At 45.0% G+C, this 21,997-nt stretch overlaps 5 protein-coding genes across 6 annotated transcripts; 2 read left to right on the top strand and 3 right to left on the bottom strand.

Moving 5' to 3' along the window:
• Positions 1-20: 20 nt before the first annotated feature.
• On the bottom strand, positions 21-4,669 carry LOC100845972 (probable protein arginine N-methyltransferase 3). Its single transcript, XM_003562538.4, has 7 exons — positions 4,285-4,669; positions 3,386-3,889; positions 3,176-3,273; positions 2,741-2,819; positions 2,395-2,655; positions 2,152-2,319; positions 21-861 (listed from the first exon to the last, which is right to left on the bottom strand). Exons 1-7 carry the CDS (start codon positions 4,588-4,590, stop codon positions 424-426), a joined length of 1,854 nt encoding a protein of 617 aa, XP_003562586.1. The 5' UTR covers positions 4,591-4,669; the 3' UTR covers positions 21-423.
• Positions 4,670-4,795: 126 nt separating this feature from the next.
• LOC100846276 (thymidylate kinase) lies at positions 4,796-7,108 on the top strand. Its single transcript, XM_014897697.2, has 6 exons — positions 4,796-4,988; positions 5,073-5,399; positions 5,767-5,878; positions 5,975-6,034; positions 6,472-6,576; positions 6,785-7,108. Exons 1-6 carry the CDS (start codon positions 4,942-4,944, stop codon positions 6,893-6,895), a joined length of 762 nt encoding a protein of 253 aa, XP_014753183.1. The 5' UTR covers positions 4,796-4,941; the 3' UTR covers positions 6,896-7,108.
• Positions 7,109-7,611: 503 nt separating this feature from the next.
• LOC100846580 (eukaryotic translation initiation factor 6-2) lies at positions 7,612-10,621 on the bottom strand. Its single transcript, XM_003562540.4, has 8 exons — positions 10,470-10,621; positions 10,298-10,383; positions 9,338-9,434; positions 9,157-9,242; positions 9,030-9,074; positions 8,399-8,529; positions 8,201-8,311; positions 7,612-8,111 (listed from the first exon to the last, which is right to left on the bottom strand). Exons 2-8 carry the CDS (start codon positions 10,305-10,307, stop codon positions 7,854-7,856), a joined length of 738 nt encoding a protein of 245 aa, XP_003562588.1. The 5' UTR covers positions 10,308-10,383; positions 10,470-10,621; the 3' UTR covers positions 7,612-7,853.
• A 4,170-nt stretch (positions 10,622-14,791) lies between these two features.
• On the top strand, positions 14,792-18,274 carry LOC100846889 (pyrrolidone-carboxylate peptidase). Of its 2 annotated transcripts, none has more exons than XM_003562541.4 (6): positions 14,792-14,990; positions 16,372-16,646; positions 17,295-17,399; positions 17,507-17,554; positions 17,687-17,947; positions 18,036-18,274. In XM_003562541.4, exons 2-5 carry the CDS (start codon positions 16,380-16,382, stop codon positions 17,924-17,926), a joined length of 660 nt encoding a protein of 219 aa, XP_003562589.1. In that variant the 5' UTR covers positions 14,792-14,990; positions 16,372-16,379; the 3' UTR covers positions 17,927-17,947; positions 18,036-18,274. The 2 variants fall into 2 exon arrangements, with proteins under 2 accessions (XP_003562589.1, XP_003562590.1); XM_003562542.4 differs by lacking the exon at positions 14,792-14,990 and adding an exon at positions 15,396-15,904.
• Positions 18,275-19,408: 1,134 nt separating this feature from the next.
• LOC100821278 (peroxidase 2) lies at positions 19,409-20,888 on the bottom strand. Its single transcript, XM_003562543.3, has one exon. The coding sequence runs from the start codon at positions 20,860-20,862 to the stop codon at positions 19,765-19,767; it is 1,098 nt and encodes a 365-aa protein (XP_003562591.2). The 5' UTR covers positions 20,863-20,888; the 3' UTR covers positions 19,409-19,764.
• Between the last annotated feature and the right edge of the window lie 1,109 nt (positions 20,889-21,997).

Raw genomic sequence — 21,997 nt, forward strand, 5'->3', positions numbered from 1 at the left:
GACTTCGAGTATACTCGTCATGAAAAGAACTTGTCACAGTACATCTGTATCTCATCATGAAATTCTCAAACCTCATTACAAAAGTTACAGTACATCTGTATGTCAATCTTCGATTTCACGAAGCAACAATGATAGCACTAATCAGCTGCAGCGAAAGAATTGCCTTCATGTTACATCAGTGAAACCCCATACCCAACCTCATCTGGTTCAATTAATTGATACGAAGATGTATCTGGAATATGTCCACTACAAAATCTACACTCAGTTCGCTTTTGTCTTCAACGGAACTACAGGTGCTCGCCTTTCAGCAAATACAACTCCAGAACTCGATCATGGCAAAACTTGCTGTGGCCAACAAAATAGCTCGATGGTAGAAAAAAGGGAAAGATGAAATTTCATCCTGAAGGCGTGCCATCGCTCACATCAAAGGTTGAAGGTCTGAACCGTCCAGCTGCGCTTACGGCCTTCTGAGCTGATCCCTGTGGTCTCAATCGATATGTCTATGCTGCGATGCTGTGAGGCCCTCACAATGCTGACGCGGCATCTGATCGCCACAGCTGGGCACCCCGCTGTGCCAACAGATGCCGATGAGCCAACGACTGATCCCTCACTTGTCATCGCGATGGGCTCTTCAAAGGTGAAGATTGTTTGCGACCAGTGAGTTGGAGTGGAGAAAGGAGAGGTCGAGAGGACGACGGGCTTGTCCTTGCAGAATCTGTTGGTGAAGCCCGTGTCGAACCATAAGACGATGCCATGGCACCAGGTTACTCCTGGTACAGCTGCACCACTTGAACTCAGCTTCAGCTCCAAGCTTGCGGTGAAATCCATGTCGCTTTGCTTCATAGTTGCCAGATCAAAGGACTGCACAGAGTATTAAACCAAGATGTCAGATTACAAATACCTGTGTTGGTGAGGACATCTCAACACAAGGGATGGGAACATTGTAAATCTTCAGTGCATTTTTTATCAGGATTCCTTGGTGCATTTGTTCTTCTGAGAATACAATGTATTACCTTCAGGGGCGTAGCGCCCAGTATGGCAAGGTGTGGCACCTGCCATACCTTGCTTTCATGCGTCATTAGATTAGGATCCCTTCTAATTTCTGTTTTGTGGATGAGAATTGGAAAAGGAGGTACTGTAGAAGATGGTGGTGTTTGGACCTTAGGTGGACGGTGGGCCTTTTCTTTTTTCAGTTTGTGGCCATAAAAAAGGCCTGGTAATTATACCATCGATTCAACGAATATTGTTGCCGTCTGTAAATTCTCGTCTTCCTCCTCAAACCCTCTGATCGGCAAAGCAACCGGCATCAGTGCATCGCCGAATAAATATCCCGTATGGCCACCCCTTGTGTCCCCACTCTCCCCGCGGCCCACGGACAACTGCGACCATTCCTCGCGCGGCGCCGCACTACAAGTCCACGACGTAGTCAAGCACTAGATTAAGCTGGTCTTAGAAATTTTATAATTTAGATGGCACTATAGTGCATCCATATGTGACAAGTTGTTGTTATTGTTCTTTGCATGAACTTATTTGATAAATTGGTGGGGATTTTTTGTTTGGGCTTTACTTAGCAAAATATGTTTCTATCAAAATATGTCCGCGCATAGATTATAGTTCTTGCCGTGTCAATTAAATTTTCCAGTGGGGCTGTCTTTGTCGCCTATGCCTTGATTTCTGTTTTTGTACGCTCGTAAATACTCTATGTTCTTCTAATCGAATGGGAATCGACTGCCTTTTATTTAAAAAAAATATTGCGTCTATGCTTCAATGTATCTGTTACTTTTACCATTGTGCCCATTATCACTCCCATGCTACCAATTTCGCCACACCAAAAATTTAGTTCGTCCTCCGCCACTGATTACCTTGTGTATTGAACTACTCCCTCCGTCCCATATTAAGCGTCTCAAATTTATCCAAATATGGATGTATCTATGCCTAAAATGCGTCTAGATACATGTAATATTTCGACACTTAATATGGGACGGAGGGAGTATCAATTTAGAGTTTATATCCATATTCTACGGAGGTTACACTTGGATAGTGAACTATCAAATCTATATCCGTAGTATAAACATTACACAACTTCAGAAAAGGTGAGGATGCCACTGCCTACGTGAAATAACCCACATGTGCAGAGTTCCTAGGACTTACATGGAGTACAGCAGTATCTGTCACGACATCCTGAGAAGCCAGTATATCAACTACAGGGAATCGAGCTGAACTTGCTGTTACTTCTTTGCCAATACATGACATGTCAAAGCCATAAACATTTTCCCAGAATGGCAAGCTAGTTCCACCTCTCCCAAAACCAGCACCAAGCTATGAATCAGAGGAAACAAGTTAGCAAATGTAGCAACAGATAAACAACACATACAAGCATATCTACAAACTTACAATTGTTGCCGTATCTGGGAGAATAGCACCACCAGGTTTGAGGAAATGATCACGTGCATATATAACTGAACTGAGCATGGATTCAAACAACAGGCAGTATCCCATCCACTCACTCACTAACACATCAAAGCCATTGGGTGGAATTATTATTTTATTGTTCAGCTCTTCAGCTTTGGTATGCACAACACTTATCACTTGAGGACTACGCTTTTGTTCCATACACGCATTTTCATCATATAATAGACCATTACTCTTTGCAACCTGCATTTGTGCTGGAACTGTGAGAAAGAAAAAATGGTAAAACAGAAGCAAGTACTTTGGCATTATGATTGAGAAAAAGGCATACTTGGGTAGCTACGGAACACATCTTTGCACTGCCATCAACAGCAATAACTTTGGATGCACCAGCCTTCGCTGCAAAAAGACTATGAGAAGCATCCATCAGCGACAGTCCAAGAGGGATTGCCCAGGCACTATGTGTTAAGAATATCAATTCTATGGACCAGCCTTGCACTTCAATGATACGATCAATACGCTCCAATCAAATATCATATTACGAGAGGCATTTTAACAAGGTCAGGTTTGCATCAATGATCAACCTACCTAACAGAGAACCATGCCAGTACTCCCCCTATCAAGCTACTGAACACGTCTTATTTTTCTAGGTAGTGCTAATACAATCTATTTATGTGTCCTGGACCTGAGACTACTAGCATCGAGCCTCATGGTAAGACAGAGTAATCCGTCAGCGCAAAAGCATTTAACATTCTACATTGCATACCTTAGAATTCCTGTACCGCAACCAACATCCAGTACTGTTGCTCCATCCATGAGGCTACGATTGCCCAAAAGGGCATCCCTGTAAGCGTCTGTTCTTACCTGAATGGTTGGCCAAGATAACAGAATTAGATGATATTGTGGATCATATAAGCTCATATGAAATCAGACTAATACAGGGAATCATTGGCCACATATGTCAAGAGTTGCATACTTTGTCGCCAAGCATCTCTCTATGAATGCCAAATGAACTATAAGACCCAAAGTAGCTATCATCCACACTTTTAATTTCCTTGGCAGTAACACTAGCGCGTGTAATCTTTAGCTGCCTATCACTCTGTTCCTCAGAAAGAGACACATTGCTATCTCCATCAAGACTTTCGGTACTAACTGATTTCTCAAATCTAGCACTGATGTCAGAACAATCGTCTATAATTGTGTTCAGGGAGTTGTCCTGTGGTTCAGCTAACCTCCCATTGCCCGCTGAAAACTCTCCTTTTCCCATTGGCATTCCACAATCCTTCTCCTCATCGTCATCATCAAAGATAGACAAACTATGCAAAAGCGAGTCGTCTTCCATGAAAGGTTTCAGGTACGAATCCTCCGCCCATGGAACGTTCCCCTCAAGTTGAGAAGTCTCAGCTACATGCAAGTGGCCGCATAGTTCGCTGTTGCAAGCGAAAGTTTGGCCACAGCTCCAACACTTATTCTCCGCAACCTACAAATCAATCATAAGGTTCATGAGACCAAGCATATGATTCAATAAAATTGCAATCCAAATCGACCGTAAACGACAATTAGTGCCTAAGCGAGCGGTGACTTCAATTGCATTGAATTCTGTTAGCAACAAACTTAGCTTCTTACGACCAAAGAAAGATTAGTACTCCCTCCGTCCAACAAAAGATGTCTCAAGTTTGTCAAAATTTGGATGTATCTAGACATGACTTAGTGTATAGATGCATTCAAATTTAGTCAAAATTGAGACATCCTTTGTTGGACGGAGGGAGTACATCAATTGACTCCATGCTGTGAGCATTCTGTTGCATACCAATTGACCTGAGAAGCTTAAAGCGGCCATGAAATGGAAGCAAGGAGAAAAGGAAAGGAACGGACCTTGGACCGAACAAAATTTATGAGCTTGATGCACCCGTAGAAATCAAGCCCGAGCTCCCTCACGACCTTGTGGAAATCGAACCGGTGCTCGGCGCCACAGTGCGCGAAGAGGGAGCTCTCGGAGTCGAACCGCGAGCTGCAGAACAGGCAGAGGACGCCGCCGCCGCCCTCGGCCGCGTCATCGCCATCCGACTCCCAGTCGTCCCACGTCTCCTCCCCCTCCTCCTCTTCCTCCTCCTCGTCGTCCACGTAGTCATCACGGGGCAGCTCTTGCTTGGAAGGGAGCTCACGCGCCTGGGTCGCCATGGCCAAACCAAAAATATGCTTCTTCGTGGATGGTCACGCAGCAGCAGCAGCTCGGTTAAACCCTAGCCTGCGATGGCTCCCCTAAGCTTAAGCCCTGGACGAAAGAGGCGAGCGAATGGGCCGGATGGACCGGGCCCAAGGCCAAAGAGAATCTGGTCGGCAGGCCCAGCCCATAAGACATCGAGAAGACTGGAGTCTCTGCGCCGAAGCTGCCCTTCGTCTCGCCCCCCCTTCCTCTCGCCGTCGGCGCCGCCGCCACTGCCGCCATTCGCCGGCCCAGGTAAGAACAGAGCGTGGAGGGGAGGAAAGAGCACTGAGAGAGGGCGGCGCCGTAGGAACACTCACCTGTGCATGACTGCGCTGGCTCGGCTCGCCGGAAGAGCAGTTCCTTGGATCAGGCAAGGCCGCAAACCCCGACGCTCTCCTTACCCAGAAATCCGCGTACAACGTTGAGCTAACCGGGCGTTCCATCTTCCTCGCAGGGGTTCCAGCACCGCGGCGGCGGCGGCTCCTCGTGGCGTCGGCTTGTTCCCGCAGCGTAGGACCGCGTTCCAGGGCGCGAGGATGGAGAACGGCGGCGGCCGCGGCGCCCTCATAGTCCTGGAAGGGCTGGACAGGAGCGGCAAGACGTCGCAATGCGCTCGGCTGCTGTCCTTCCTGCAAGGGAAAGGTTGCCTGGCTGAAGCCTGGCGGTTCCCCGACAGAGAGACCAGCGTCGGGAAGATGATCTCCGCCTACCTCGCAAACGAGTCGCAGCTCGATGACCGGACCATCCATTTGCTCTTCAGCGCGAATCGCTGGGAGAAAAGGTTTGTTCTTCCGGACTTTGCTATTCTTAAGTGGACTGATAAAATTGTTTTCTCTGAATTGACCAAGTTGCACATCATCAGACTTAGAACTTGCACTTGTTTTCGGCTTTTATTTTGGAAGTATCTAGTTTCGTTCGATGGAGAATCAAGGGTCAGTGATTGTCGATTGAGAAATAAGAATCTATCGGTCCCTTGATCTTTTTGCATAATGTCAATGCAAGTACATATGGAATATGATAGTGGTTCAGGTGGGGGTGAATTATTGGGTAATACACTATGTGATCCTCCAGTATGTACAAAATGTGCAATGATTCATATGTGCACCGGGTTCTGAATATGTAGCTGTTTGTTGGGTTGTCATATGCAGAAATTTGATGGAAAGCAAACTACTTGGTGGAACTACTCTTGTCGTGGACCGCTATTCCTATTCAGGGCTTGCATTTTCAGCTGCTAAAGGACTTGAGATTGAGTGGTGCAAGGTGAGCCAGATACCACCCGGGCGATGTATTATTACAAGGCATGTGCTTTCCAATGCGTAAAATTTTAACAAGTACCATCTCTCTGTCCTTTTGCAGGCTCCAGAAGTTGGCTTGCTAGCTCCAGATCTTGTAATATACCTGGATGTACAACCAGAGGTATTCTGCTGGTGCTCATTCTGCTAATGGCATTCAAAACATCAATTTCTGGATCATTTCATAGTTTGTAATGCATATCTCAAGCTTTCATTTTGGTTGTTTCAGTTTCTATGTACTGTAGTGGTGATGGTCACCATGGGGCCACTATCCAATCAAATAACCATATGTAAATAAACTCAATGATGCTGATGCTCGTAAGGTGTTCCTCTATTGCTCCGGCAGAACACAAAAAACTAGTCTACTTCAATTCTATGCCATTCTGCCAGCACAAAACATGAAAAACTGTTCTTCAGCTAATTTCTTTGCCCACCCAACTACGACATGCTAAGTTGTTCTGTGACCAAATGTCTAAATTTATCACTAGGTTACCATTCAGTTAAAGGGTCCACTTTGGTTACTGGAATTCCTTAGTTGTAAATGTGGATTTACTATTTCAGAAAGCGGCCGAAAGAGGAGGCTACGGGGGTGAGAGATATGAAAGAGTTGAGTTCCAAAAAAGAGTTGCTGAGCATTACCATTCACTCCGTGATTCAACATGGAAGGTAACTTATTTGTGGGAAAATTTGCTGAGATTTATTGCTTTGCCTGATTTGTTAGCAACACTGTTCCATGTTGGGTATGATATAAACTCAACGAGATTTAAGTTTAAAGGAATTTGACAGTAACCGCATCACATAGTTCTTTTGCAACCAGCTCTTAAGTAGTTAAGTTAACCCAGATGACTTATGGTACACTCTTTTTTTCGCGAAGGTTGTTGACGGTTCCCTTCCCATGGAGACCGTGCAAGAACAGCTAAGAGAACTAGCCATGAACTGCATCTCGGAATGCCAGGGGAAGCAACTTACCAACCTTACCTGGTAGAGTTTGACCATCCCACAGCGAAATGCCGAACTGATACATCATCAAGATCTCTTTTTAATTGTGTGATTGACTATTACTCTGGATTAGAGCATTTTCTTTGCCCGTTTATGTACGTTGACAACTGTGAGCAATAAAGCTATGATCTGATAATTTGGGGAGCATGTAATTTGATGGTGACCTTTTGATGCACGTCTTTGGTGACCTTGTTTTGAAGTGATTCTAGTGTTTTTCCTGGGACTGAATTGATCACATTTTGCACTGTAAAAATATGATGGCAAGGTATTGTACAGAACTGAAAAGGAAATATTGCCTCTGTCCATGTTATAAGACGTTTTGGCAGTTGAAAAGGAATTACTATATCTGTATGAAAACTTATGTGACATAAGCTGCATCACATAAATCATTAATGCAATAAACCTAGTCTTCATGAAAATACGCCATATATTTTGAAATAAATTTTTTAACAGGCAACCTACTTCAACAGAATCCAGAACCGTGAGGTATTGTACAGAACTGAAGAAGAAATATAGCCTGACGTTTTGGCAGTCGACCAACAATTATATACTGTATTAGTATAAAAAACTTAGTGTGACAAACTGTTATCACACAAACCATTAGTGGAATAAACATAGTCTTGATGGAAAATACGCCATGTATTTTGAAATAATTTTTTAAACTAGAAACCTACTTCAACAGAATCCAGAACTAAATATCTATGCGACCATATGCAGCTTGAAATCCACATACTGAAGCTGCAGGTTCAAATTATCACAAAGAGCACGAGCTATCAATTCCAACAGCGTGAGCTTTTACCAGAACAAAGCATAGGTTTTTAATCCAGAACACTATAGGATACACCACCAGAAGTAACAACTCAGGAGAGCAGGTTTTCCTACTGTCTGTCAGAAGTACAGTTTAGAGTTGATACTCAAGAACCACACTGCATGACCTTGGATCTTTAGACGTAACTATCGATCAGCGACTTCCTCATGTCATCGACAATCGCTGTGGGCTGGCCTTCCCTTAGCTTGAACACACTCTCAATGACTGAGAGTTCAGTGGCCGTAGTGTCTGAGCCACAGAAGGCAGTCCAGTCATTCACTGTCATGCCTGCAGCAATGACCTCGCTGCCTCGGTTCACGGTTCCAGCAACAAGAGGGACTTGGAGGAGTGTGGAGAGCTCATCAAGATCTTCAATGGATGTATGAGGATGAACCTGTTCCACCAATGCATTATACAGTCAAAAGTTGACTGATGCTGCAAAAAATTATAACAGATAGAATGGTAATGCAGTTAACACAATACCAGTCCACCCCTGTTGGAGAATGTACAGTAGCTCCCAACAAGGATATTTCCAGCAATCGTCTGACGGAAGACCTCAACCCCAAGGACATCAGCAATAAGCTCCTCAGTTGCCTAGAGGATTGAACATAGATACTTTGTTCTGAGGTAACAGAGAACAGAATGAGATCAGGAAACATCACTAGAATCACGCCTGCATACCTTGTCAAGGTCTGGGTGTGTAAGCGCAACATGGTCATTGCAGGATATGCAATTGCCAAGGGCAGACAGCCTTTCATCGATACGTTGAACAACCACTTGATCAGGCAAGCAGTTCCTCAGATGCTGAAGCTCTATAACAATTCAGACGCCAGGAAACACATAAGCATGGGGAAAATCGTAGTATCACCGGCCCAAACAAATCATGCCTCCCTAGATGCAAGATATCTAAGAATTGACAGCATAACTGCCAAAAGAAATCATGCATCCATAGACAACATATCTTTAAGTAACTTCCAGATTAATCCCAGTTATTCCAACAAATCTCGAGGTGTTAAAATGATCTTGAAGCAAAGTGCTGGTAGAAAAAGTGAACTTTACTAGTCCTAATGTCCTACATACCCAGTCCCAAATGAAAATGGTTTGCGCTGTATTGTGAAACTGAGGGAAATGAATGCAGCTAAGGATATAAGAAGTGGAAACAAATATATATATACACAAAAACAAAATCTGGACAGCTACGGAATTTAAATACTACTCTCAAAGCGTGCCATGAGAGTACATGTGAATGAAGTAATGAAAACAGAATAGTGCAAACAATTACAGCACAGAGCGAGGTACTGAAATAAATTACCTTGGTCAGTGGTAGTATGTGGCAAGAGAAGTCCATTCTTGTTTCCTAGGATCATTAAGGCGGGTAAGTTATTTACAGGCAAGTGGACCGATAGCTCAAAATAATGAACAGAAGTTCAAATACTAACCAACACACAGCCGACCAATTATTCTAGTACCGCCGATAGAGGTCTTAACCACGGGAATGACATCTGCAAGCTCAGACTCAAATGTACTGCAAAATATTCAAAAGAAACATTTAGAGGCACTCATCTCCTTCAACAAAAGTTTGACAAGCCAACAGCTAAAACTAGATGAAACATGCATCACCTGTAGAAGTTCTCTGATCCTCCAATAGCAACCAGACAGTAGGCATTTGTCAGCTTGGAGAAAACACCAACTTCACAGTTGTTCTCAAACTGAATACCTATAGAACATACGCAGCAGGAGAACAAGATCAAAATCCAAAGGCTTACAAGGAGTAAGAGTTTCCACAAACAGCACACCAGTTCATACTAAATACTAACTTCTATGATAACACACAAACACAGGCATGCCTTATCTCAGGTATGATGATATCGTGAGAGGAGTGCCACACGATTCTTAAACATCACAATTCCAGGTTATAAGAATCGGTTGTGATACAGACTTCACAGTTAGCAGCAGCAATCTTGCACTTGAGTGTGTATAACCAACAGCTGCTCTTCTCAAACCTCTAACTAATGCTAACCAAATATTCATCCTTAAATTTTATAAATACTACTCCCTCCATTTCACAAAGGTTGGCGTATTTTGTTTCGTTAAGACAAAGCTTTGACCAAGAATTACACTATTAATATGTAACATATATGATACAAAATCATGATTATTAGAAAGAACTTTTAAAGACGAATCTATTGATATAAATTTCATGTATGTAAAAACACATATTAATAGAGTTATCATTGGTCAAAGCCTTGTCTTAACGAAACAAAATACGCCAACCTTTGTGAAATGGAGGGAGTAAAATGGACCAAACATTCAACTATCGTTTTTCGAAGAACCAGCCTAAATAATATACCTTCTCTACCAATATGCTGCCTAAACAACAACTATCCTCATCATCCATTCCAGCCACAGGACTGATACTACAGCAAAAGGGTCGAGCTACAAACGCGCACTCAAACCGCCATCGCAACCAACCAATCAATCCAGACAATAATAAAAACAAAACCCGATAGGATTCAATAACTACAAACGCCATTTCCAGAGCTTTAATAAAACGAGGATGAAGGGGCGTGGTAAGCATACGGGTGGCCATGGTCGTCGATTCCGCTTCGCCGCCGCCGCAGACGCAGACGCAGAGGCTTTCTCTCGAGTAACAAGCACGCGCAAACCTGCAGATTAAACGAAAAGCCCGAGATGATTCAACGAGGGACACGATAACGAAGAGAAGGATCGTTGTTATAGGAGAGGGACGAACGGGGAAGGGGATTGGCGACGGCCGACGACGGGGGCGGTGGAACGGGGGCTAGGGTTTCGGCGCACGACTTCCGACTTCCGAGGGAATGGTGGGGGGAGAAGAGATGGTGGCTCTGCCGTGGCAAATATCGCGGGATATGGGGCCACGCGCCGCTCACGAGACAGCGGCGTGGACTCGTGGGCCGGATGGGCTGAACCAGGCGGAATGTGTTATTTGGGCCAAATTTTGCTTCCATGGACTCGGGCTCTCTACTCCCCACGGCCTTTCTTCTCCCACGGACTGCCTTGCTGGGCTCTCCCGGCTGCCACACTTTCTCAAAGAGAAATTTCTTCTTCCTCTCAAAAAAAAGGGAGCGGCTACGGGTCAGTCGACTGAGAAAATTTCTCAGTCGACGAGTCCGTAAGCAATCCCGTCTTCCCCATCGATCGATCGATCCTTGTACGGTTGTACCGACGTGCATGACTAGTGGGCGTGTGCAGTGGGCTTCTGTGTGGGTTGGCCTGTTTATGGGCTTTATGAGAGTATAAGCTAGTATTTGGGCCTTGGTCTTATAAAAAGCACAAATTAACATCAGTTTCATGCTATACATACTTAATTTGAATGTGCAACTTTAAAAAGTTGACATCTAACTTCACGTGCAATTTAAAAATTGCGGTGAAATTTAAAAATTGCATGTCGAATTTTAAAATTTGGACGTGAAATTTAAAAAATTAAAAAATTGCACGTGAAATTTTGTGTGCAATCTTAAAAATTGCAGTGGAATTTATTTTTAGGCTGAAACCATCCATTACGCATTTCTAAAATAGAAAAAACAGAGCCGTTCGTGGGCGTCTCCTAAAATGGGCCTCTCATGACAAAAAGCCCATAACCCGAGCCCCCACCATGGACCTATATGAAACCCAACTACGACCCAATCCCCCGGCTCGAAAAAACAAAACAAACACCACACAATTTGCACGAATTGCGAAGTAGATCCAACGGGCATCGACTTAGAAATTATAATTTCATATGCAATTTAGCCTTCAAATGCGCAATTGTCGTGCATGTGAGTTTATGGTTCATATTGTGTAGGTACCCAATGCATAAATATGTACTCACACGGATCCTAAATTCATGACTCAAATTTGCCCAAATATGGATGTATCTATTCTTAAAAAGCGTCTAGATATATATAATATTTCGACAACAATTTAGGATCGGAAGGATTAAATAATTATTAAAATAAAGCTTAGACACAAAACTGAAAAAAAGTCCACAAACCTGAACAGAAAAAAAAAACTACTAGAGCCAGCCCACCACCACATCCATGCACAAGGCCCAGTTATACGCTGCACAGCCCGCTGGAAGCCAACTAGGCACGTAGCTGTGCTTTGATCCATCGATCGCACCGCTGGCTCGTACGTCGACTGAGAAATTATTTTCTCAGTCGACTGAGGTTTAGCAAATCCGAAAAAAAGAGAGAGAAATTTCTTCTGCGGAGTATAGGTGATCATCGTTGATTTCTACTTCAATTACGGATTTATTCGCTCCCAAATTTTATCTGACAGCTGATACGAAATGAGCATCACATCATTGTTTGTCGCTCGTTTTACATTTTTAGAAGAAGCTAGTTGCTCCCTGTTTCTGCTCGACAAGAAGACCAACAGAAGGATCCAGATGCCAACTGAATTTAGTTCTTCTGATGATGAGTCAGTGCTGACGACGACGACGACGCTGTCTGCACCGATACTCGATCGGATAAGACAGCGACGCCGGAACAAAAGCATTCATATGAATATGATGCTGCTGATGTGGTCTCTCTCTTCGATCTCCCTTCGGCGCGGCGCTTCCAACCAAGATTTGTTGCAAGTATATGTCTGATGGCTCCATCAGATGATTATAAATCCAGCCTTCAGCCCTGACCGGTCCATCGAGTTGGATCCTTCAAAGATGGGAATCCAGATCGACCCATCAATAAAAGTTACGATATAATAATTTCTCCGTTTCTAAATTCTTGTTGTTGTTTAACAACGAAAACAACAATAAGAATTTAAAAACGGAAAGAAATATATATGTATATTGTAGTATTATCATCTCCCTATTGTCTTTGCTTTGCTTGATTCGGGTGCAAAGAATAGAACAAGCGAGCAGCGCGTCCGTCGTCCTACAAGCTGCTTTGCCTTTTTGCGATTATGAATTAGTAGTCACTTGGCATCTGTGATGTGGATTGGGAAGAAGGGGACATTGAGAAGTGTTAGTTATTCTAGCGCCGTGTCCGGCCCTATATATGGTGTGTTTTACTCCACTTGTTACTTGTAGTATTAAATTAATCCCCCGTTAGGTGGGGTGAATTCTAGGGCCCGGCACTCCGCTTGCCGGAAGTGCAGTTTATTACTGTCTCCCATCATAAATTGTTGTCAAAATATTACATGTATTTAAACGATTTTTAAAATAGATACATTCATATTTTGACAAATTTAAGTTAAAAATTTAGGACCAGAGAGTACTGTTGACACCTTGACCATAAAAGCGGCGGGACTTGCATGAGGTCCTGAAAACCACCAGGAGACGATGGTTGAAACAAGGACGATGTCACTTGTTTTGCTTTCTTTCTGCATCACTGCATGTGGAGTTTTGGAGGATGCATGCATGGACGAACGGTCGAGATTCATTCGACCTGCAGGTGGCCAAAAAAACGTGAGGCCCTCCATATTGAGCCCAGCCGACTAGTTAATCATAAGTTCACAACAAGGATCTCTAGCCATGTGAGCACATCCATTTCCATTCGATATTGCAGGACGTGCTAAAACTGTAGCATAACAGTGATCGATCTCTACAGTGATTCTTAACTAGTTAAGGGTCCTAGACATGACTTTTCTGATCGATCGTTTGATCGTCGATCGTGTTATCACGCGGCTATTCGATCTTATCTGGTCAGGGTATAGTACTAAGCGAAAATTCCAACTTTAAAACAGTAGTAGGAGTAGTCCATTACTTTGTCCCATTAGCATTCTAGATGCGTGTTACCACGAGTTGTCAATTGACATGTCTTCGATCCAGCTTATTATAATCATTATGTAAGGTCCGTTTTCCGTGGTTGATCCTGTTCTGATTAGAAAATATACCAAGCCAATGTCTAGACCAAGCCTGCTGGTTTAGCTCGATCAGCTTCCGACTCCTGGTTCAATCTCAGCCCCTAATTAATATCCCCCCATCGGTCAATTCCTTCTCGATCAAGCGTGTTACTGCAACAAGACTGGAGCAAATCATTGAGTAGGGAAAGCCTCATGCATGAGGCGTGAGTCACCACCCAATGACGTCGGCTGTCCGAGCCCCTGGCTGGGCTGGCGTACCTTGCCGTGCCTGATCTGGATCCGTATCCATCTTTCCGTTCCAGGGGCGATGAACTGATCGTTGTATTTTAAATTGTTGTCGAAATATTACATGTATCTAAACGTTTTTTAAGAATAGAGACATTTATATTTGAACAAATTTGAGACAAGAATTTAAAATCGAAGGGAGTACTAAACAATATTCCTAATGAAAACAGAGCAGCAGATTGCTATAGTGGTATGTTTCGGGCGTCCTGGACTACCAGTACGGTTTGATTTGGCGTCAAATATGGCAAGGCTAAGTTAAGTTGGGCGCTGAACTTATGGGTTCTAAAGCTATTGACCAACACAAAAGTCGATAAATTTTCTGCTATTTGTCTTGGGGTACCGGGAGATTTTCAAATGGGGATCACGGAACTTTGTATACACATCTGGAGAAAGGGGATTTTTTTTTTGGAATCAAAGAAGAAAATATGCTTCTTTTTTTTCAAGAGCAGACGCCCTGTTGCACTCTCATGGAAAATGAAACCCGGGCATGTCATCACTCGGTACGGATATTTGACACACGGCAGGCGAGGAGCAGAACACAGACGGCACGTTCCCAACACAACTAGTAGGAAAAACCTTGCAAATAACATCAAATCACAGCGTAAGCGTCGGGGCTACTACCACTGCCAGAAAGTTTTTTTTTTTAAGGGAATTTTTGTCTCGAAAGTTCTTTTTTTCTTTTTGCGGGAAAAATTTGTCTGGAAAGTTCAACGGAAAAGAAACCAAAACCAGCGGTTTGGGCCACGTCACAGCAAGCGGCATCTCCAGGAAGCAAACCCACTGCACCGAGACCACGGGAAAGAGGAGGAGGGAGACAGGCCGACTAAGTGGGCCCGTTCCCAACCAGCCTGGCCCCACCAACGGTCACTGCAATAAGGGACCCACCACGCCTGCCCCGGCCCCACCCCGCCCACCCTGAAGCGCAGCAGCAGCAGCAGCACTTCGAGTGTTCTTCCTCCTCTACATATCTCAGGGGCCAGGGTGCGCGATGCGCTTTAAAAGGACCACGGAAGACGACTCTCCCTCTCCTTCCTTCCTTCTCACCCCCTCCCCCTCTCTCCAGCCAAAGATCGGGCTCCTCCTCGAATCCAAGGCCGACTGACTGGTTGATTGATTGATCCTCTCGCGTCGCGCCTGTCTCTCTCTTTCTCCAACTCGCAGGGTGAGAATCAATCCCCGCCCTGCTCTCGGCTCGTGATTTTCCCGGTCCGGCCGGTGTGGTCGATACATAAGTCCCCCCGCCCCAGCCCCGCTCCCTTTTATTTCATCTCTCTCTCTTTCTGTCTTGTACTCCTCTTAGGCAGGGCGAAATTCGGGTGGATTTTGCTTTTGTGGGTCGGTAGGTTTGCGGAGAGAGGGGGGAGGATTTGGTTGGCCTTTGGGTGATCGGGCTGGGGGGCGTCCAAAGGTGGTGGATTTTCTTGATTGGTTCCGCCGTTGCTCGTGGATTTGTTCTGGTGCTAGTTGCAAACTTGCAATTGGTGGTCTGGCTTCTGTTCGATTGGCGTCTGGGGAATTCCGGGGGGTTGGTTTCTGGCTTGTATCCCGTGCGTTTGTGTGGTTGTCCGAGCTCCTGCCCCGCAGCTGATTTCGACGTTTATCTCTGTGCTTGCTGCTCCTAGAGTTGACTAAATTATAAGTACGGAGTAGTAGTAAGAACATAGTTTGCATCAGAAAAGAATTGCCTTTTTTGATCTTGTTCCGTCCGTCCATCCATGCGTGTGTGTTTATCCCCGGCCGCATATGGTCTCAGCATATTCTTGATTGCGCTTGCGCGATTAATTTTCCCCTTCCATGCGATTGCAGAAGGACAGCGGAGGAGTATTTCTTAGCCGATGTTAATTTGTTCCGTGTGGCCTTTAATTCCGATGTATACGGAGTATGTATTTAGTGTTGGGGAGTTGGATAGAGGGGCGGCTGGCTGCTGCCTCGTTGGTTTCCTCTGTCTGGGACCTACGCTGTTTTGAAGATATGTGCTCTTGTTCCTGTGGTCAGGCTTGCTTGTTCTTGTGCTCGTTTGGAGTTGCTTTGGAATCTGGATAAGGTTCCCATCTCATCACTTCGATCAAGAGCTAGGTCCTAGTTCTACTTACTTTTTTATTTCTGTGAGATGCTGTTGTTTGTTGAATGTTCGCTTCTCAATAAAATAGTATTACTACTGAGAACAATGATTGCTTTATCATTTGCCAAGCTTGTGGCGTTGAGTGTTTTCTATCTAGGGGACCGTGCTAGTAAAATTTGCTCATCTCATTGTTGTTTTCTATCTAGGATACCTGTATTTTTACTGTTACTGCACTTTGTTGCTCTCCTGGGAACATCTTAACTTCCTTGCATGTTTTATGCGTGAGTACATTTTCTGGGGGCAGTTGGAACTGCCTGCAATAGATTCCGCCCCATGTTTGAGATTTTGTAAGCTGGATGGCACTGATGGTATTGACACAACTGCTTTGTGTCTGTCTGCTAAAGTGTGTACCTTTCTAATATTTGTACATTTGTTGGTTCCTTGGATTTAATAAGATGTTTTGTTGTTTGGTGTTTCTCAGAAGGGTAAATGGGATCAGAAGGACCTTCAATTGTGACTGTCCACGTTACTGGATTTAAGAAGTTCCATGGAGTTGCGGAGAACCCAACTGAGAAAATTGTGAGCAATCTTAAATCATTCATGGAAGAGAAAGGGTTGCCGAAGAATCTTGTACTTGGAAGCTGCAAAGTTCTCGAAACTGCGGGGCAGGGGGCACTGGGCTCACTATATAAAGTTTTAGAATCTGCCATCGCAGATAGAGAGAACGGGCCGTCATCTCCGGGGCAAATAATTTTGGTCAGTGCTCACTTATTCTCTTGACATTTTGTAAATAAGTAAAAAACTCTTGCCTTATGGATTTGTTTCTTGGATCATGATAGATTATTCATCGTTCATTCCTCTTAATGTTCAGCTAAGATATGTCGGCATTTGTATTGTTCGATGTGTTCTTATCCTCCTGTCCGGAAGACACACGCACCCAATTTTTATCATTAAAGCTAATTAGTTCAAATGAAAAGCTTGTTCATGCATTGCCAGTTAGAGCTAGATTCTGTCGGAGTTCGTTGGTGCAGGTATTTGTACTTTCTTTCCTTTTTTTAGAAGAAAATGGAATATTACTGAACTCTCCTCCTTGAGTATTCAGGATTGCATATAACTGGAGGTTCAATTTTGTACCCTCTCCTATTTGATAGTGTAGTTACATGGTCAACTAAACTTACAGCATTCAGGATTTGAGAATGAAACATAAGCTCCTGAAAAGGAGAATAGGAAACTGTATCTGAATCCATTTTATCATATATTCCTGTTTGCAAATTATGAACTGTTGTCAAATTGACGAACACCCACAGTCTTGTGGTTGTGATGTTTCCACTCTGAAAAGAAAAGAATGGTTCTGGTATGTCTTATTGTCACTGAAAACAATTTTTCGTGTGGAGTATTTTTCAGGTCCACTTCGGAGTCAATAGTGGTGCAACAAGGTTTGCTCTTGAGAATCAAGCTGTTAATGAAGCCACTTTCCGTTGTCCAGATGAGCTAGGGTGGAAACCTCAGGTTGCTTTGTTGTCCAATTGCATACATTTCATTATCTCCACGACCCCACCTATAAGTAGATGATTTTGTTGCATTTCATTTTATCAGCTTTAATTGTTCCCATGCAGAGAGTCCAGATAGTGCCATCTGATGGAAGCATCTCACGGACAAGAGAGGTAAAAGTCAGATATTCAAAATGTTGTCATATATGATTGGTGCTTGTTGAGATATAGCTAGAAACACCAGCCGTGGTGTGCTCATCATGACATTAATCAAGCAATTTTATGAACTTTTCATGGTCAACACAGACTACACTGCCAGTGAAAGAATTAAGCAAGTCACTCCGGAAAGGAGGCTACGATGTGATCCCATCCGATGACGCTGGTCGATTCGTATGCAACTATGTCTATTACCACTCTCTCAGGTTTGCAGAGCAACACAGCGTCAAATCTCTATTTGTACATGTTCCTCTCTTCTCAACGATCGATGAGGAGGTCCAGATGCATTTCGTTGCTTCCCTCCTCGAAGCTCTTGCTTGCTCGAACTAGGAAAATAACAATATTCCAAAGGTGGGTTTCACTGAGTCCTCCGTCCCCGTTTCATTTTCAAAGAGCGAACTGTAACTCTATACCTGTTTCATCGGCCTCTTGCTTGCAGGTCAGCGGTTTGACCTCGAAGATGTAAAGTTGGAAGCGGGCTGAATAAAATTTGTGTGATCATTGGTGCTTATTGGTCAGATCTTGCTCCAAAGGGTGTATTTAAGGGAGAAAAAACAGGATGCTTAGAGTGTACTACCTTCCTGTGGTCAAATGAGGCTTGTATGCCATTTACATGTCCTAAACATGCCTGAAAACTTGATTCCAATAAAATTTGATGGATTCGGAGTTTCTTTTCCATTCTTGGGTCTGTGTCTTCTTATGGCAATGTATTGGTCAATGGCTATTTGCATTTCTGATGCAAACTCCAGCCTTTCCACATTAAATCTCCTGATGCTGTATTTGGGATCCCGTTGTTGTTACTTTGGTTACTGAAACAGGGCAGTACATCCCTTCTACTTTTAGTGTGTGAGGACGTGTGCATCCCTCAAGGCCTTGACTTCTATTGAGATTGACAAAATCACAGTTGGGGTCTCCTTATCGGCGGGTACATCGTCTGCAACTAGAAGTATAATCCGTCTCAAGCCACACACAAAAACATCAAACCTTTTGTTAAGAGTTTGGCACATGGAAAAACCTTAGACTGCTACGCCGTATGGTCCGGGTGTTTTACTACGGTCAGCAGTAAGAAATAAAACAACACTGACAGTCGATCGAGACGCAGACAGGTTCCCGGAGAAGAACGGCATCCCCAACGTCCACAGCCTCCACGGATTCGAGGCCGTCGACGCCGATGGCCGCGGCGATGTCAGGACCAGCTGTAGCAGGGTCGTCAGCTAGCCGAGAGACCTTTTTTTTTTGTTTGAGAACAAGCCGAGAGATCAGGGATGAAAGAAATCGTAAGGGCTGAATGCGTCGTTCGTTTTTGGGCCTGTTAATTTCGCCGTCTCCTTGGCCCGAGATCGGTACTGGATTCTGGCCTGTTAAGCTCAATTGGGCCACATCTGCTACTACCTTTCACGAAACAAGACCCCGTACATATTTCGTTTCTATATTAACCCTCAGCTTCAAATCAAAAAAAAATTGAACTAAGTCAGGTTTTTTTTAGGAAACACAGTACAGACGCAAACGCTCACAATTACGCACGCACACTCACCCTTATGAACACACGCAAGCACGCACACCCTATCCCTAGGAGCACCTTCGAGAAATTGATCCGGCACATCATCTTGAGATTGACGAAGTCACCACAGCGCCTCGTAGTTGATAGGTACATCACTCTCACTGAAAGCACAATGCTGGTTAGATTCTGAAATAAATCCAGAAAAATGCCATCACCCATGTTAAGTCGGAGACTTGAACCTAAGTGGGCTGGTCTACCAAAAAAACCAACCACTTGAATTAAGCTCAGTTCGCTATCCAGTCAGGTTCACGAGGACGTACGAATTAGCTATTTTCCAATTCAGCAACAATCAAATTTACACGCGAGGCATGCTGCTCAGTACATGACTCTATATTGTAATGCCAAAATTATCTGACATGCAAATCAGATCCTACTAGCAAAGAGCAATTCCTTGAGGAAAGCTAGCCAGATCACAAAGAGCAACATTAAAAAAAAAACTCAATCAACAAACAAAGCATCGATCATCAATTCCCTGCAAGAAAGAAAGCAACACAGGAGCAAGGGAATGCACGCACGGGAGAAAGAAACGAAAAAAAGATCAATCGGCCCGAAGTGGTGGGATCGATCAAAAACGAAATCAATCAAATTGATCGCACATCCGCAGTAGCTAGTTGACGAGGCGGCAGTTCCTCCTGACCTCGCCTCGGCCATCCCCTTGGGGGCCCTTGACGCCAATGGCGGCCATCTTGACCATGGCCCTGGCGAACTTCCTCTCCCACGACGCCGGGAACCTGGCGTTGGCGCGCACCATCCTCCCCGCGTCCACTTCCTCCAGCAGCGCCGCGTCCGACGCGAACAGCACGCGCCTCGCCAGCACGTTCCGGTAGAACTGGTTGTCCAGCACGTCCCTCGTCACCACGTCCTGCGCCACCGTCGGGTCCTTCACCCCGGCCACCGGGACGGACGCCGGGCACCGCCGCCTGAGGAAGCTCGCGAGCGGCGCGCTCATGTCTGCCGCCGGCGCCGGAGAAGAAGAAGAAGAAGCGTTGAGGCGGTCCTGGACGAAGGACGAGCAGTGGGACCGCCCGATGGAGTGCGCCCCGGACAGCACCACGAGGTCCTCCACCGACATCCCCATGGCCGCGAAGCTCCCCACGAGCGTCGTCAGGTTGGACGAAGGGCCCGGCAAGAACTGCGTGTCGTTCTCCCGGGAGACGCGGCCGTCGAGGCGGCCGGCGGGGACGAGGAAGGAGACCCGGCCGTGGCTGAGGAGGTAGGAGGCGTCGCGGGCGGCGAATGCGACGACGTCGGCGCAGGAGACGACGCCGGGGCAGGCGAGCTCGAGGGCGGATTTGGCCGCGTCGATGGCCTCGTAGCCCCGGAGGCTCGGGTTGTTGGGCGCGCCGAGCTTCTCCGGCCGCGGGTTTGTTTGGGTCGGGTCGAGGAGGACCGAGGCGTCGCAGCCGTTGACGAAGCAGTCGTGGAAGAGCATCCGGATGAGCCCCGCGCCGTTGCCGGGGTCGGAGCGGAGGGCTTTCTTGATGTGGGCGCGGACTAGGGTCTCGGCGTTCGGGCATGTGTCCCGGTAGTAGCCCACCTGGAGGGCATGGCAATGGAAAGCGGCCAAGGATGAGAGCAGGGCCAAGGAGATGAGGATGGCGAGCTTATTGGCTGCCATGGTTGTAGAACTGTCGAGCGATCTTCTCAGAGATAAAGCTCGAGATCGAGGTGGCTTGTGGATTGTGGGCTGTGAACTGCTGATCATGCGTGTGGATCGTATTTATAGTGAGTGAGTGACGGGGAGGCTTCAGTGTACTTCGAGTCCGTGGTTGTTGGGTAAGACGGGGGTGTCTGATCATAGTCTGATTTGTCTGAAGTCGGAACTGGCATTGTCGGCTATACCGGCACGCCGTTTGTGCCATCATATCTCTGCATGTGCAGATGTACTAATGTTTGGCACGATTTTTCCTTGAAATAAATTGACGAGGTTATTTTATTCTTCCTCTTCTTCTTTCTTCCACCAATAGAGCTATGGTCCCGTCATCCCGTGCATGGTTTTTGCGTTCTTGCATATCTGAATTACAGATGGATAATTCCAAATGTAGAGTCTAGAGTTCCTCACAAAAAAAAAGAAAAAGAAAAAAAGAGTCTAGAGTATGTTTAATACTCCCTCCATCCCACATGAAGTGATTCAAATTTGCCTAAATATGGATGTATCTATACCTAAAAAGCGTCTAAATACATGTAATAGAAAGTCACTTAATATGAGACGGAGTGCGTACAAAGGAATAATTCCAGATCTGAGTTCGACTCATACTTCTTTTTTCTAAGATTTTTATATGACAATTTGAATCTTATTTTGAAGGAGTAGTATTAAGGATCATTACTATACAGTCATCGAGTGTACATACCCTCAGTGGCATTACCAAACACTAATTACGATCTCCGCAAAAGAAAAACACTAATTTGATGCCTTTGGCATAATTATGGACAACGCTTGCCATGCATTCTCTTACAAAATCATTTCTTTACGCATAAATTAGACCAATACCAGTAATCACTGTCATACTCAGCTTTATCCATGACAGGGTGGCTAATGAGCAACAGGGGAGTTCAATACTAGAGCCGCATTCGCATGCACATGCTAGCTGGCCTGTATCTATCTGGCGGGCCTGTATATACATGGACTCAAATCGACTCCTTTAACCTCTTTAAGCTTAGATTAACCATTTTTCCTCTCACTTTTCGCAACTCACGAAGTAAACTATGGTTGTATCTGCGTTCCCTTGACAGGGCGAATAAAGCCCTACGCTTTGGATTGGTCTCTCTCTCATATTCTCCTTTGCTTTGCGGTTGCCGTTGCCTTGTGATGGGAAGGATTAATTAGCTAGAGACCTCGA

This window comes from Brachypodium distachyon, chromosome 1, assembly GCF_000005505.3.
Source record: "Brachypodium distachyon strain Bd21 chromosome 1, Brachypodium_distachyon_v3.0, whole genome shotgun sequence".
Classification (NCBI taxonomy): Eukaryota; Viridiplantae; Streptophyta; class Magnoliopsida; order Poales; family Poaceae; genus Brachypodium; species Brachypodium distachyon.

Bases quoted from the DNA above. Each gene is read 5' to 3' on its own strand.
- LOC100845972 (XM_003562538.4), bottom strand. From the start codon at position 4,590: ATGGCGACCCAGGCGCGTGAGCTCCCTTCCAAGCAAGAGCTGCCCCGT. The intron at 2,320-2,394 runs GTAAGTTTGTAG...TCTGATTCATAG, and splicing joins TCCCAGATACGGCAACAATT to CTTGGTGCTGGTTTTGGGAG. The intron at 862-2,151 runs GTAAGTCCTAGG...TACTCTGTGCAG, and splicing joins CAGATACTGCTGTACTCCAT to TCCTTTGATCTGGCAACTAT.
- LOC100846276 (XM_014897697.2), top strand. From the start codon at position 4,942: ATGACTGCGCTGGCTCGGCTCGCCGGAAGAGCAGTTCCTTGGATCAG. The intron at 4,989-5,072 runs GCAAGGCCGCAA...TCTTCCTCGCAG, and splicing joins AGAGCAGTTCCTTGGATCAG to GGGTTCCAGCACCGCGGCGG. The intron at 6,577-6,784 runs GTAACTTATTTG...TTTTTCGCGAAG, and splicing joins TCCGTGATTCAACATGGAAG to GTTGTTGACGGTTCCCTTCC.
- LOC100846580 (XM_003562540.4), bottom strand. The intron at 9,075-9,156 runs GTTAGTATTTGA...TAATGATCCTAG, and splicing joins AATTGGTCGGCTGTGTGTTG to GAAACAAGAATGGACTTCTC. The intron at 8,112-8,200 runs GTATTGTGTTAA...TTGGTGGAACAG, and splicing joins TCTCCAACAGGGGTGGACTG to GTTCATCCTCATACATCCAT.
- LOC100846889 (XM_003562541.4), top strand. From the start codon at position 16,380: ATGGGATCAGAAGGACCTTCAATTGTGACTGTCCACGTTACTGGATTT. The intron at 16,647-17,294 runs GTCAGTGCTCAC...AGTATTTTTCAG, and splicing joins CTCCGGGGCAAATAATTTTG to GTCCACTTCGGAGTCAATAG. The intron at 17,400-17,506 runs GTTGCTTTGTTG...GTTCCCATGCAG, and splicing joins AGCTAGGGTGGAAACCTCAG to AGAGTCCAGATAGTGCCATC.
- LOC100821278 (XM_003562543.3), bottom strand. From the start codon at position 20,862: ATGATCAGCAGTTCACAGCCCACAATCCACAAGCCACCTCGATCTCGA.